General features: G+C 45.4%; 1 protein-coding gene across 1 annotated transcript in view; it reads left to right on the top strand.

The window, feature by feature from the left end:
* Nucleotides 1-16,609, top strand: part of LOC128309370 (uncharacterized) — a 42,948-nt gene extending 26,339 nt beyond the window's left edge. Inside the window, exons 3-9 of the mRNA XM_053045739.1 lie at nt 3,255-3,452; nt 5,362-6,014; nt 12,528-13,213; nt 13,288-13,636; nt 13,743-14,306; nt 14,378-15,022; nt 15,126-16,609. Of these exons, the coding sequence (XP_052901699.1) occupies nt 3,255-3,452; nt 5,362-6,014; nt 12,528-13,213; nt 13,288-13,636; nt 13,743-14,306; nt 14,378-15,022; nt 15,126-15,665 (3,635 nt within the window). The 3' untranslated portion in view covers nt 15,666-16,609. The remainder of the gene's footprint in view (nt 1-3,254; nt 3,453-5,361; nt 6,015-12,527; nt 13,214-13,287; nt 13,637-13,742; nt 14,307-14,377; nt 15,023-15,125) is intronic.

Raw genomic sequence — 16,609 nt, 5'->3', positions numbered from 1 at the left:
TTAACGTTTTGCATGGTTTTGTGTAGCTTTCGTGGTTTTTGGTATTAAAATTTTTGGAATACAATCCCATATACACTTGGTATCGACTCAACGATCGACTCAACAACATTTGAAATTATGTGCTATGGAGGTTTAAGGTGATATCAATGACAAGTTCAGTGAAGTGGTGAACGAAGCAGGCGAACGTTGAATTGATACGAAGAAATTAAATGCTAAGTAGAATTTCATCGCTCTAGAGCGGAGTTTAAGGTGGATAATAAACGGGCTCTTAACCGAACAGCTTGCCAGATTTACTTTTTATATGCACTCAGGTGTAGCCATGTGATGTGGAAATATAACGTCATGCTTCCTACAAACAGCAAAAAAAAACCCCGTCCGAACTGGTCTAACAGCAAGTAGCGGTCTTTGGGTTTCTCTCGCCATCAGTGATGGATGAGCCGAGTTTTGCCAGCAGTTGCTATTAATCTTAATCATGGGAACCTTCATTCCACGACAATGGGTACCGAGGTTCAATTCTCACTCGGAAGGTTTGATGAACTATAATCTTGACCGTGTACAGATCGGTGCTAGGTGATCGTGCAGCAAACGGAGAACCTTTGCGCCGTAAGCCAACAACATTTGCTGGAAGGTTTCTCGCTGCAAAGGACAATGCCAACAAGAGCAAATTTGTTCTGCAGCAAGACGTGCAGACGATTCATTGAATTTATGATGGCAGGTAACGGTTGGTGGGAGTCGTCCGTTGATAATTGTGGAAAATGTTGAGCGCCGAGCGACATGAGGAGCCCGCTGAGGTGGTAATGAAATGTAAGTTCAACCACCGGAACGTTCTTATGCTGTCTTCATCATCAGCGATGGATGCTTGCGGACGAAAGGTTTAAGTGCCCGGTTGGGAGGGATTGTAAAAACTTACCGGTTGAGTAAGTTTTCCCATGCGCTGGAGCGAACTTATCGCACTGAACCCAATGTCGTAGGCGAGATGTTCCAAATGTTCTGAAATATTTTCTGAGAACTAACTGTTTGACATATAGAATACCGAAATATGACAGCAAGGGAGCTGTCCGAAACTGTAATTTAAGCTCAACTCAAGTGCTTTACTAGAAATTATCTAAAAGCTCAATTCATGTCTTACCACGTCTAAATTCTGCACACATGTTTTTGCAATTAATTGGCGAATTCCAAGTACTTTATTACATGCGACACCACGAACGACATTTTTGGGAACGCATTACAATGTACGTATCCATTACACCACTATGACAGGGATGTAATGCGTTCCAAAATTTTCGCTTCCTGATGCACAAATTCAATTTATCGAACAAAATGCAGAACAATTGTTGAGTTCGAAACAATGAGACCACACACCCGTATGGAGCGGCATTCGGGTTTGGAACGTGCGGCGAGATTAATGAGTTATTCAATTGCAATATATTTGCATTTCAGCTGCTCCGCATTGACTGTTCCGGTCCAACTGGTTCGTGGAAATGGACCAGTACGCTAGTATCGGACTGCTATCTGGTGGAATTCTTTATTGCTTCATCGTTTTGTTCGTACTTGCATCGTACTTTTATGACGTTCTGTAATATTCAGGACACGCAAAGCGCTTTCCACACAACTTGCTACCTTTCGACGTGGGATGTGGCGATATTTCTTTGCGTACATGCGAAAGTGGATGCTGCCCTTAATTGCATATCAGTTGTAAATGCTGCAGTGAAGTTTCTGCAAAATATGTAAGTTTAGATTTTTCCTTTTACTCCCAGAATGCTGTATAGTGCCCAGAGTTATTCGTCGGAGAAACTTTGCCCAGAAATGAATTTCACCGTTTATTGAAAAATATTTTCTTGATTGTGAATTCATTCTGCTATCTGCTAAACTTCGCAGTAAATTGGTTGAAAGAGCCACTTGTCATATTACGTAGCATTTTTGTGACGTTATTGTGTTGGGATGTTTTGCCAATTTTGCCAACCATCTTCAGCTGTATTGGTTGAGGTGAAAGGTCTCTGTGAGCGGTAAGGAATGATTAAGTATTCGGCTCAGCGCACTAGTTTCCGAGTGGCTTTTACATAGATTTATTGGTCCGTTGGGTAATTTGGTTGATCTCCGTGATGCCAAGCAGTTGGCATCTGTATCGAAAATAAAGCCTGATTTGAATGATAGCCATTGGTCACTATGGAAATCGGTACCTGATGTTAATGTATACATTGGTCCATTTCTTTGAGCACAGAATTAGAGTCACCGTTTTTGCGCGCCGTCGGTTCGTAAAAATGATTTCTCACCACGTCTTGACCACGTAGACATCAACATCGCACAACCCCAAATGCCGGTGTGCTAGCGACATCGACAAGCAACATTATCATCCCAATGGGTATCGTTTCTTCGTCTTGGTGTCTTTTGGAAGTTCGCGTTTGTGGCACGGTGGCAAGCCTCAATTCTTCGCGATCGTGACAAGAATTGGGTCGTGCTGACCAAACGGAAGCCAACAGAAGCAACAGCGCGCAACCACAGCCCCCCTTGCGTTAGACCAGGCAAAGTTACCATCCCCGGCTGACGATGACTGGAATAATCATTTACGGGGGTTTACGAGGCCCGTACCGCGCACCGACACATTATAAGCCGTCCTTGCCTGCGTGAATCGCATAAATGCACAAGTCACGGCAGAGGCACAGGAACGTGCGTGTTTGGAATGTTATTTGTCACGACGCGGTTTTTGGGGTGGCATTTTTATTTTTGTCGTTGTTGCGAGTTTCCAATTCACGTGTTACACGCAGATGCGTTAGAATTGGTTCGTTAGTACTTCTGGTTTATTGTTTTGCTGAGAGCATTTTTCTCACGCATTTTAGTCACCTATATACATTCGATTTATTTACATCAGCTGTCAACGTGCGGTATGGCTACTGTTTGTATAATAAAGCTAGCCTCCTTAAATTTGAGTGAATTGTACTTTGGTACAGTTTTCCGAAATTCCCTTAGCGTATGGTAAATAAAATTTTTGACTTCTCTTTGACATTTTGCATAATTTCCTGGAAAATATAACAATGAGAAATTTAAATTCTGATTTTTTAAATCGTCAGCCATATTAATATCATTGGAAGTAAAATTTGAGCACACATATTCCTAGTAACTACCCTATTAGCATTAAGTACATTAAGGAGAAATATATTTTTTAAACTCCAAGAAAACCATCACCCAACCTTACGCGATGAAAGTAAGTTGTAATGTCGCCATTTTAACGTGTAATTTGTTCTCTCTCTCTCCAGAATGTGACTCCCAATGTTCGGACGACATTTCACCAATGCTGGAGGCGCCCCTACCACCCCATGCCACCCTTCCAATCGCGCTGGTACCCCTGACCAAGTCATCGCCAGAGCGACGCGTTACGCAAAAGGAGATTATAGCCGGGGAGGAACGGCCAAAGTTCCTTACCATCAAACAGGTGCAGGAGTCTGGTTCGCAAGGTAGGACGCGGAAGATGATTATTGTCGTCTGCCTATTGCATTTTGGTTTCGTTCCGTTTTTCGTAGTACATGATTTCAATTTGCGGGAATGTGTGCTAAAAAGTAATGATAGCATCAGCAAACGATATTAGACTGTGTTTGAATGCTATGTTGCTGCCTGCAATATTTTACATAATGTTTTACATGTTAATGATAAAGTTGTTTGATTATTTTTTTCTGTTTTAAATTTTTTTATACTTTAATCTCTAAGTCCAACATGTGACAGCCTTGATTTCATGCAATTTTTCATTGAATTATTATCCAAAAATAATAATGTTTCCTAATGTAATTTCTATTTCAATCAGTTATAGTTTAAAATTAATTTAACTACATTTCGAAGTAAAAAAAATCAACTCACTCACTCACATTTTTACTAAAACACATCACGTTCACTGCTGGTGCAACACTGCAAATGCAATAATATTTTCATTTGAACACACATACATACACACACACATACAATCTCACGCTCGAAAGGAAATCGCATTGAACCGTTCGTCCACCTCCACCAGTTTGCCAGTGTACCGTTTCACCAACATTCACCATCCTTCCCCTGGCAGCGAAATATTGGAAATACGCGAGGCACAACAGAATATATGTATAAAAAAACAACAAATTCAATCTAATTCCATTTCAATCCTGGCACGTCACCAAACCTCTGCTGGAGTATGCAACACCAACATCTCATGATGGGCGCATGGATAAATTTGTTTGTTCCTTTTTTTGTTTTTGTGAGAAAAAAAATAAAAAAAAAACTTTAAAACAAATTGAACGCCATGCATACATTCCATAGTAGTATCTTTTTTTACAACCATACAAACGATCGTTCGAATGGGTTGTGAATGGAGCACGTGCAAATGCATGCTTAAATAAGCGTTACATATTCAGCGATAATGTTCACGGGTGGGGTATTTGAAGTTGGTAAAATTGAACAGAAAGTAAATTGCATAACCATTGAATTATTTCAATCATCTAAAGATAAAATTCTCAACCAGATCAATCGCACTTTTCTATACAATTGGAAATAACTTTTGTATTTGAAATCTTCGATGGAGACGCATGGTTATTGATAAGCAGCGCTTTGGGCAAAGGCACTGAGGGGAATCTCATGGAAGCTTGCCTATAAAATTCTCATCTCATCTAGACTGTCATTGATGCAACACAGCAAAATAGCAGTTTGCTAATTAGAGACTGTTTGTAGGATGAGTTGTCATGGTAGTTCCACTCGCACGTTTAGTTTTTCTCTCTCTTTTGGTAGCGTAGCTTAAGCCTCCTGCAGCGAATGGCCATGCTCTTAAAGAGTGGTGATTTCCAGCACATACAGTATTTGTTCAGTAAATTCAGCAATGTGAGCATCAGGTGCAGTGAGTTGTGAAGTTATTGGATTGATTTAAACGTAAATTTTAACTAAAGTAAAAACATTATGAAAAGCTAAACTGTGCTACCGGAGGATTGCTACTGTACTTACTATTTGTGATTTTTTTAATTTTTGTAAATAGCAAGCTCTACTTTGAACCCACCACTCGCTGGGCACCTCACCCTTTTTACTCACGTTTGCATATGAAGCACCTTAGTACTTCACGTGTGTTCTATGCGTAAATCGTATCGCACGCAATGCGATTCAAGAAAAATATGCTGCATTTCTTTTCTTCTGCGTTGCTATTTCTTTTTTCGTTCTCTGTGGCGTTGAACATTTGTTGACACAAGGCACTATCGACCATTTCGCAAGAGTGGCGAGAAAAAGAAATGAAACTAATGAAGTACACGTTTGTTTTTGAATTTTGCCCACCCCGTGCCGTTTGGTGTACGAACGCCCGGGTTTACCGATACGGGTTCGATTGGTTGTGGTCACCGGTTGGTTGGTGAAAAGACGGTGACGGCAAGGGAGGTGGCGACGGTGCAACGGTATCCCAAACTCCCCAGCGCTACATCGTGGAAACAATTACGATGACCACGGTGACCGAGCGACGGATCGTGCAAAAGGACGACTCACCGACGCTGCCCGAAACTGCTCCGGCCGGTAGTGGGGCGAAGGCCGGTTCGCCGGTGGTCAGCTCCACCCCACCCACAATTATGCCTTCCTTATCCACCACGCTTTCACCTATCGTTCCAGCAGGCAACGAAGGTGGGTCGACCGCAGTGCCGACGGTGGCAGGAAGCGCCAGCACTACACAGTCCGCCCTGGCCGCTAGCCATGACTACCGATTGCTTCAGCAGCAGCAACAGCAGAAGGGTATGCGCACGGGACAGACGATCGCCGGTGGGGATGGAAGTGCCTCGCAGCAGCAGCAACAGCCAGCGACCGGTGCTGGCGCGGGTCAGTACGAACCGGCGAAACATAAGCCGTTAAGTACGGCGCAGGCGATAAGTGGCATCCTCAAGGGAGGCAAACTGTGGAAAAATGAACAGCAGCATCATCCGCACCAACAGCACACCCAACAACACGCCCAACAGCAGCAGCAACAGCAGCAGCAGCAGCAACATCAGCAACACCAAGCGCACCAGCAGCAGGCAACCGTTCAGGTGAGCTAATTTCAACAGTGCCGGTAGGCTTTAAGCGTGCAGATTAATTTAAATTAATGCCACCGCTCGGGCCGTGAAGAGAGCGCACCTATTACGCTGCACAGTGGGCGATTGTTGTGCATTTGTCGGGACAAAATTATAATTTTCATGTCTGATGTCATATAATGATGAAAATACTTTAGATATATCTGGTTTTTTACAATTGTTGCAAAGTAGATTAAAGTTAGTAGTTTGCATTTTATCAGCAACAGTATTTACATATTATGATAACAAATATATGAGTATCATTTAAAATTAAAGTTCCATCACCTTCAAATTTTTTGGATAGCTAATGCAATCCATTTTCATTAACTTTATTTCAAATGAGATGCCTTGCCTACTTATTCTTCTTTATCGGCACAACAACATCACAAGGTCTAAGGTCTACCACTTCTGGTTTTCTATGACAAAAATTTGAACATAACTTTATAGTAATTCCTGCCTAAGAGGAATTAGTCCAAATGGAATTTTGAACCGCTCCTGTCGTGTTAAGACCGGCACCGATACTTATACACCACCGGGCTGCCTTTAGCATTGTATTAGTCAACTACATTTTTTTTTAATCATTCGATCAATCAAAGAAGTCAATATGCAACCAGTAGCTGGATTAAATGATTGAATATACTAAGCCTATTCTTAGCAGAAATGATATCGTTTCAGTTTGTTTTGTAGTTTGTTTTGCCGGCAAAGACTGGACGAATGTTTCAGTTTTATTCAATAAGTACGGCCAGGCCGTATTGTTGGACCAATGTTATTTGTAATCGCTTCTCGGTTAAAGGCTATGATCAAAGGGTACATTTAAAAAAATGTCAGCGGGATTAATCTTTTTAATGTGGTGTTTTCAAAAGAATCAATAGTGACTTTTAGTTGCCATAAATTCAAACATGGAAATCTCATAATGATTCTATTAAGTTATGTAGTCACCTTCCGTTTGGTTTTTTATTTAAGTTTTGTTCATTCTTCGACTTAGAACATTATTAGTTACAGAGCCTTGAAGATGAGATTTGTTTGCAATATTATTAAATAACTTAAATTTTGAATGTTAAAATTGCTTTTAAGTTACGTTTGATGAATACAAAAAAAAATGCACTTTTCTTACCTTAAGCTTGTAATTTTCATAAAATTCCTCGATATAACAGTAACATGATTTTCTCTGTTGAGGTTTAATCGTGCCAAATGCCCAATGTGCGTTGGTAGGAGGTTAATGGTTTATATCAAAATGGTTTTATACTGGACACGATGCTATCATTAACGTTTAGCCATAAAACATTAATGGTACAAGTTAAATGCGATTTGTGTTTGAACTGATTGTGTTTTGTGCAGTGGAAGTTGTCTGCCTATACATTCCATCCTAAGTGCACAAAATGTTCAAACTCTGCTAGAATAAAGCGTGTAATACCTGGCGCCATTCGTAGCAAGCCTGGTAGTGGATGTACGGTTGTACAACAGTAGTACCCACCATGCCAAGTGCCTGTGATGGGATTAAGCGAACACGTCAAATTTCATTTTAGTCAAATTGCCAATATGCCACGTTCGGTGGCGCCTTTACAGCAGGCTTTACCATTCTAGGTGGACGTTTCGTTCTTTTGTCTTGATGTTTTTTTTTGTTGCATGGCGGTGGGTTTTACACCGCCGAAACCCGGATCAGAACAGCCCCAAAAGTGCCCCCAAAGGGGTTTCGTGGTGTGTTGGGTCTCGCCCAAAAGATATCCGCCCAGCGCTTTCGTATGGGGCGGTCTCTCGTGTATTCGGTGTATTATTTCATCATTTTTTTACATCCACTGGCGGGGTCTCTGTTGTAGAATGTAATTTATTACTCTCCTCGCCCCGACGAAGGACATTGCGAAAGGGACTGATGTAACCGGTGAAGCAGATCCCTGCGGGAGACCGAAGCGGTGAGGTGACGTGAGTGTTGGCGCGAATGTCGACTAACGTACCGGTAATAAATCAAGTATTTTTGCCATTTCCCTCGGGTGGGCTCGAACAGAATGGCGCAGACGAGAGTTTCGAGATTGAAGCTGGTGTGCAAAGTTTAGGGATTTTTTTTTGCACCGCTGTGAACGATGGAAAACTAATCGGGAGCTTCTGGAATTCGTTTTTTTTTCTCTCCTCTGACTGCATTGAGCTCCCGCATTGTACACACTTTAATTTATGATGAAAGCAAATCTGGTTCCACCTCTTTTGCGGAAAGGGTTTTTTTTTTTTTGTATTCGGACAACTCTTTTTTATTCTATTTAGTAATTTTCTAACAATTACCCGATTGGGTGGTTTGGCGACTAAAATATGCACCATGGACATAATCACCGTGAAGTAACAAAGCTCACAGTTTCTGAACCACAGACAGAGCGAAAAAAAAATACTCCAACGATCGAAATGATGGTGGGAAAAGTTTTCCGTGGGCGGACTACGTGACCCAGTTCTTCTGACAAGGACGAACCGTCGTCGTCGGATTGAACCACAGAATAAATAAAAGACGCAAAGTAATGAGTACTAGCAAGCGAGAGGAAGAGAGTGAAAGAGAAAACCCGGTCCGAATCCGGGCAAACCGATACGGTATGATGCTTTGAAACACCCTTTTGTTGATGGTAGAGCTGTAAAAGTTTTCTTTGTCAAGGACATAAAGACAACAATATTTTACCGTTGTCCTGCCCGGAACATCGCACCACAATCTCCTCCATCTGCTTCCGTTTGCTGTGCAATTCGATTAAAACTAATGGAGCAAGGTTGTGCAATGATGTAGCTGACGGAGTGAGCTGTTACAAAGTATGATAAAATTACCTGGCCGTGCAAGATGGTTTAAAATTTCATTGGGATTTATTATTGAAATATTAATGCACAAAATCTTCCTTAACAATTGTATCAATTGCGGAAACTGTAACTGAAGATTGTCCTCTTATTTGACATAAGCGAATTTCAACATTTTCCAAAATCCTTTAAACTAATTTTAAATTGGTCTTAGTCTCAAAGATCTTTAATAATTCCATTATGTCATTCACGATTTCAAAATGAGCATCTCCGTAGCGATTGCCTCTGACGATTCCACCCGACAAAGCAAGTGCGCGCACAAATCGTGTATCTGCTCAAGGGTGCTTTATGTTAATCCATAATGCAATTTAATGGTTGTGTATGGTACTTGGTAGAATCCTGAATCTCCTGTATCGCAACGAAGAGAAACAAAGAAAGCACGGACTCAAGCTTTCGAGTCTGCCTGTGCTTTAATTTCTCTCAGTTAAAATCATTTCAACAGCTTAGGATTACTGCACGAAATCGTTACTTGCCGTTAAAAACGTTTAATTACACCACTTTCGCCCAGCTGCATCTCACAATTATTACCATCTTCTTGACTTGGGATCACTTTAACGGAACCGTTTCGTGAGCTACTGCCTGATAAGACAACATTCATATTTTAAAGACGATCTAAGCGATAATAACCGAACGGTGGCTGACGACATATAAAAATAGCAAAAATACACGCGGCAGAGAAAATCCAGCGGAAAGGATAATATGAGAGTAATATGAATTTTTCATCCCGTCAAATAGCGGTTTTATTAGCCCCGGGGAACGTGCTTAGACTGCAAATGCGCCAATATTTATTATGATGGTATCGATTATTCCAACCCTCCCCTCGTTTCCGGTTCCTTCGCAACCGTCTCTTTTCCCGTGTAGCCTTGGCAGCCTTGTCGATAAAAAAGAATTTTATGTTCCATTAACTGCCACTACCGTCGCGCGGGATAAGTACCGATTGAGCGGGACAGCTGGCGGAAAAGCTCGAAAAAATTCTTACTTTATCGTGAGCACTTTTCAGCGGGCGTTAAGAAGTGGGAAGCGTTTTGAAAAGATGAGGATCTCTTCCTGTTCTTGGTGTTGAACTGTGTTTGTGCACGATTTTCACTTTCATCCTCTGACCACTATCTGGCCCACTCTCACGCCATTTCTTTTTTTTTTTATGGTCGGGCGTTTGTCAATCACACTTCTCAAGTATCATTGTTTATAAAAGCTTCTGCTGCGAAGGGCGTAAGTAGAGCAGATGGTGCTAAATTTGCAGTTTGCTTAATCAGTGCAGTAGAAGTATTAAACATTTACCGATACAAATTTATGCTGAGTTGGTGGATGAGTGAGGTGTTCGAATAAAGCCCAGCCCTCACCTCGCAACAGGAATAAATAATGAGTTCCGATTTAAAAATAATCAATGCACTGTACAACCCACCCATCTGGCAAAAACCGACTTTTTCATATTGACCTCTCGTTTTTTCATCGTTTCCTCTCGCTCTAATTGAGCGCTTTCGGCCGCTCGGGAGCCGCGGTGAGCACTTCTATATATGTGTTAGTGCAAAATTAGCCAGTCCGAACGATCCGAGCACATTCTCGAACATTTTTTTCGTTTTTTCGACACGATCGTGTCATTTTGAGCAAAGATCTAAAAAATGAAAGAAGAAGTTGTGTGTTGCATCGGAAACGAAGGATTGGTTTGTGGTATAAGTGCGGGAACGATTTTAACGCGATAGATTCAGACTAGAAGAACGACACTTACAACACGATTCGCATGCCGGTACATTCAAGTGTTCCTAACAGTTTGGTGAAATATAGGTATAAAAAGTGAGATTTGTGCATGTCCGGGGTTTTAAATTGATAAAGATGTTGTGTTATTATAGTGATTAGTGATCAAAATGGATCCGAATATGCCGAAAATGCCGAAAATGAATGGCTTTTTCTGTGTGAAATATCGCCACGCAATGGAAGAGCTGGACCCCCCCTTCCGCTAAAGAACGCTGCGAAAGAAACGGTAAAAGCGAAACCGAAATTGAACCGTATTGGTGCGGTCAAACGTGCGCGTACAATAGTGTGCAGCAGTGGCGAGCGTCGAACGATCGGGATCTCAATCATGCGAGCAATTTTCGGATCCCAATGGTTCGGGATCTAAATCATTCGAGCAATATTCGGATCGCGATCGGATCGACCATCGGATCGCGCGAGGTCAAACGTTCGGGTTGCTTCGGTTTTTTTCGGAAAAATCATGCGACTAACTTCGACTAGTCTCACGAACGTCGATGCTCTAGTCAAATGATTTTTTGAGCGTCGTGAGTTCCCTCTGCCAGATGGGCATCTGCCAGATGGGCATCAGATGCCCATCTGGCAGAGGGAACTCACGACGCTCAAAAAATCATTTGACTAGAGCATCGACGTTCGTGAGACTAGTCGAAGTTAGTCGCATGATTTTTCCGAAAAAAACCGAAGCAACCCGAACGTTTGACCTCGCGCGATCCGATGGTCGATCCGATCGCGATCCGAATATTGCTCGAATGATTTAGATCCCGAACCATTGGGATCCGAAAATTGCTCGCATGATTGAGATCCCGATCGTTCGACGCTCGCCACTGCTGCACACTATTGTACGCGCACGTTTGACCGCACCAATACGGTTCAATTTCGGTTTTGCTTTTACCGTTTCTTTCGCAGCGTTCTTTAGCGGAAGGGGGGGTCCAGCTCTTCCATTGCGTGGCGATATTTCACACAGAAAAAGCCATTCATTTTCGGCATTTTCGGCATATTCGGATCCATTTTGATCACTAATCACTATAATAACACAACATCTTTATCAATTTAAAAACCCGGACATGCACATATCTCACTTTTTATACCTATATTTCACCAAACTGTTAGGAACACTTGAATGTACCGGCATGCGAATCGTGTTGTAAGTGTCGTTCTTCTAGTCTGAATCTATCGCGTTAAAATCGTTCCCGCACTTATACCACAAACCAATCCTTCGTTTCCGATGCAACACACAACTTCTTCTTTCATTTTTTAGATCTTTGCTTAAAATGACACGATCGTGTGGAACAAAAGGAAAAAAATGTTCGAGAATGTGCTCGGATCGTTCGGACCAGCTAATTTTGCACTAACACATATATAGAAGTGCTCACCGCGGCTCCCGAGCGGCCGAAAGCGCTCAATTAGAGCGAGAGGAAACGATGAAAAAACGAGAGGTCAATATGAAAAAGTCGGTTTTTGCCAGATGGGAAGACCATTTACTGGCTGACATGGATACACAGACAGCTCTCATTTCCGAAGATGTTGATGTGAAATCGCACGAGGAAATTTATTGAAGGAAGGCTGGAGTCATAAATAGTGGGTATAGTACCTAATTACCATGGGTTATTTATAAGCTTTCCTCTATATAAATAAACTTTTCCGGAATAAGGCTCACTGTCATTATGATTAATTTTGGTTGCAATGTCCCGAATAAGTTATAACGTGTAATCATTAGGATTCGAGGAATCTATTTCTTGTACAATTCACCTGTAACTCGTCCGAAGTTTTTTTTTATTCTGTTAAAACGGCCTGGCCGTATCATCGACATTCTGAAGTTGATATTCCAACAAGGGACTACTGCCTAATTGGCGCTACAGATGTTTGCTTTTTGCCGATGACACAATTTTTAATAACAAAATGGATTCCTGGTATTCTCGACAGAACGACGACTCGACGGCAGTGACATCGGACGAGGAAACGAGCTCGAAGCGTTCGGTACGGTTCAACGAAGAGTCCACGATTCGCGAGGCATGCTGCGACGGCGAGGTGCAGTCCGGGCTTGGCGAAGGTGAAATGGGCACCTGTCGTGCCATTAACTACATGTCGGACACACTCAAGCGGCACTCGTCCGGACTGTTCCACAACGCGCTCCGGCCCAACTCGGCCGTACGGCAGCTCTTTCCTAGCAGCGCCATTCAACCTCTACTGACGACGGCCATTTCCGGGGCCGGTCCCACCGCACCAGGTGCGGCGGTATCATCGTCTGGCACGGTCACGGCCGCTCCGCTAAACACGCAGACGACAACGACCAGCACGGTGGGCGGTACCGGCGTGTGTCCTGCTGCTACGATGACCGTTGGACATGCGACTGTGTTGACACAGGAAGCGCTGAAAGCGTTCGACGATTCGAAGAAGTCGGCCGTGATGTCACCGGGTCTGGTTCATCAGCACAGTATTACAAGCAATTCTGGTAGCATGAGCAATATCCCGAACAGTGCGGCGGCCGCTTTAGCGCTGTCGGCAACGGCGGGCACTGTCGTGACCGGAAGCCCCGGAGAAACGGACACGATTCGGCGTTCGATCGAACGGAACGCATTGCGAAGGTCCTTGATTAAGTATGAACCAAAGTAAGTGTGAGAGCGAGAAATAAATATTGCATGAACCACGTTTGATACATTCGTTTCACATTCTTGTTTTAAAGGAAAAAGATCCCGGTGAAGGACGTTACATCGCTGGAGGAGCGTATCCGACAGCTAACGTGCGACATTGATGATCCGATCGATGAGACGGGTGGCGGCGAGGGCAGCGATCAGGCGGGCGATGGCGATCTCAGTGAGATGGAGCGCCGGGACAGTCCGGCCGGTGAGGAGAACCCACAGCAACCGAAATACCTACCGGACAAGAGCTTCTCGCCCAGCTCGTCCGCGTCGAGCTCGAGCAGCGGTTCGAACGGTTCGACCTACAAGAAGATCACCGATCTGTTCCATCGCGATCGGCGGCAGGAGAAGATACCGGAGGCAGACGAAAACCCGATTGTGATCATACCGCAGGTAAGGAGTCGTCAAGCGGGCGCTCGAAGCGTTGCGTGGCCGTGAAACATCCCCTCCATCCAGAGCTAAACATCATTAACTGTTTGTTCCATATTTCCATTGGCAGGACTGCCGTTGCCCGGCGGGTCCGGACATTGGAATGGGTGTTCAAATTCAGGGTGCACACACGCAGATACATCAGCCTCCCCAGCAGCGGCATGTTGATTCGCGGCGTCAGTTCCTTTCAACGCTGGCGCCACTGACAGCCTGCGTGGCCGGGCAGCGAGATGATCTGTCGTACTACACGCTCGCCCATCCGGGCGACCGCAGCTCGATGGCAAGCTCGCAGAGCACGGAGTACAGCATCGGCGACATCGATGCGGCGCTGCACGATGACGATGGCAAGAAGGTGGCCCCGGATGTGATTGCCGGTACGCCCGGTCAGGAGTCGGACGAGTTGGCCGCATTCGTGCAGCAGGAAGGTGCGCGTACCGAGCGTTTGAAGAAGCGCTACAGTGCCGAAACGTCTACCTCGGCACCGGCGTCCGGTGCGGGCTCGGATGATGATGAGCAGAACGATTACGGATTCAACTCCCGACCTTCGGTGCGTGGCATAAAGCCGCGTTTCGGTTCAACGAACGAAATTCTCCAGCAGATGCAGGCGCAACTAGCCGCACCAACACCTCCGCAGGTAGGATGGTTTCTGAGGCGGATGGTACTGAGGCTGATATAGCGCTCTAACACACCCTTTTTTCTTTGTAGACCAAATCACAATCGACTACGGTGCCCGCACAAACGCAACCGATCCAATCGAACACGTTGCCGCGGCCGAGTATGCATGTGGCGGCGGCGAAGCAGCAAATCACCACCCATCAGCACACGGCCTCCTGGAGCTACTATCCAGCCGTCGATCCGGCGACCCAGGCGAAGGGTGTCGCCCATCAACCTCAACCGGCTGCTGGTGGTGGGGCAGTGCAGCAAGCAGCAGCTAGCGCCGTGGCTCCGGCAAGTCAAACCAACATGCTCGCTGCCGTCGATCCGCACGGTAACTACTACCACATACCGGTGCAGACGCGCCACAGCTATCATGGGCAGGAAGCGATCTATCAGAACTGCGCCAACCTGCCGCTGGGTGTGCAGGCTAGCGCCGTACAGGTGCAGTCGCATCAGATACACACGCAACACCAGGCCGTACACACGGCACACCACATTCACCAGATGACTGATACGGCGACGTACGGCAAGTTTGCCCGCAGTCCTACGCGTCGACCCGAGTCGCCACCGCCGTTGCGTAACTACCACCAGACGATGGTGCTGATCCCGTACAATGCCGAAACGTACCATCGATACACGGCCCAGGAGCAGGAGAACTATCGACGACAGCACAACATCGTCGAGTACCAGCAGGTAATGATATCCCCGTAGCCCCGAGCAGATATAGCGTGCTAAACTAATGCGTAGCCCTCCTCCGTATAGTAATTCTTTATTATTTTCCTCCTTTCTTGGACAGGTCACGCAACAAACGATTCGAGTTCCGGTCGGCTATCCACTGCCCGGTATGCAATTGCACGTGGTGGCGGCCGGTGCACGTGCAGGTCTTCCACCACACTACTCCACACTGCCCCGGTTGGGCACGAACACGGCCCCGGTGAATGCGGCCACGGGGACGGGACCGTCGTCGCAGACGGCTCCACCACCACCACCGCAGGGCAAACCGCCCGCCTACTCGCAATATCCGTCCGATGGTAAACCGGGCGTCAAGTTCACGGAGCGAGGTGCACCGGAGGGTGCGGCAAGCGTACAACCGTCCGACGCCAGCCAACTGCTCTCACCGACCGGCCAGGGCCACGGTCCACCCGGGATGCCGGTGAATCTGGCGAGCTCGGCCACCACTACCGCCGGCACCACGGCCGCGGTTGTATCGTCGGGTGTGAGCGGGCAGGGCGCGGGAGGAGGTGGTGGCGTAGTGGCCTCGCAGGCGGGTGGTGGTAGCATGCCGAACGCTTCCCAGCAGACCCAGGGTGCTGTGTTTTATGCCATGAACGTTTGACAGGGTGATTAGATAAAGCTGACCGTACGGCTCGAGCGGGAGATGGCGTTGAATGGGGATGGGTGTGTGGATGGTACGCAGCGGAAGCGGGAAATGGTTGAAGCGGCCGATAACGAGCAAGTGACGAAATCATTGGCCAGCTATCACTCCACCGGTGCTGCCCTATAATGGACGATCAACACCCATACAACGATGATGTATGAAGCGACAAAATCAGGTTCGTCGCTTTGAAAGAAGAAAGCATTGAAGTCTTTTGTTCGGCAACTAAGAGATGATGCAGTAATGATGGACAATTACAGCGGTGTGCGAATGTTTGTGTGAAAACAAATTGCAAACGTCCAATATCAGAGCGAACCTGTGCAGTGTGTGCTGTCGATCGATATTTTTTGTTTGGCGTGGGTGAAAACTCCGCGTTGTGCGTATGTCTCACCTCACAAATGGGCAAGTGAATAAGCGAACTGCGTGTACATACAGTTAGTTGCGGGAGATGGGAGATTTGACTTATCGCATTCTGTTGGTGGCATCTGTTTTTTTTTTGTATACTTCTGCTGTAAGATATCGTTATTCTACTGCGGCGTACACCTGCAGTCACGGTTGGTGAAGTGAGATGCGATGCTTCGGTTTGGATTCGGTTTCATACTTTCACACTAATAGCTAGGCGCTGTCCGATGACGATGCGCATGACGTCACCCTCTCTACCCACATTTAAACACTCGTCACCCAGCTCTCCGCCGACGCAATGCGTCGTCCTGCGCGTATGATTGATTCGCTCATTAGCACTCATCGGCACTGATACGCGCAAACGAGCCAGATTTATGGTTCGCGGTGAACAAATTAATGTTTATTGCAATGTTTGAAACACTCACCTACCCATCACTCTCACACGGTAGTGCTGTGTTCCTCTTAGCCCGACGTACATCCTGTTGCGCTGTGTGAATGTACCC

This window comes from Anopheles moucheti, chromosome 2, assembly GCF_943734755.1.
Source record: "Anopheles moucheti chromosome 2, idAnoMoucSN_F20_07, whole genome shotgun sequence".
Classification (NCBI taxonomy): domain Eukaryota; kingdom Metazoa; phylum Arthropoda; class Insecta; order Diptera; family Culicidae; genus Anopheles; species Anopheles moucheti.
Note: the sequence above shows the minus strand (reverse complement) of the source record. Positions and strands in the feature narration are given on the sequence as shown.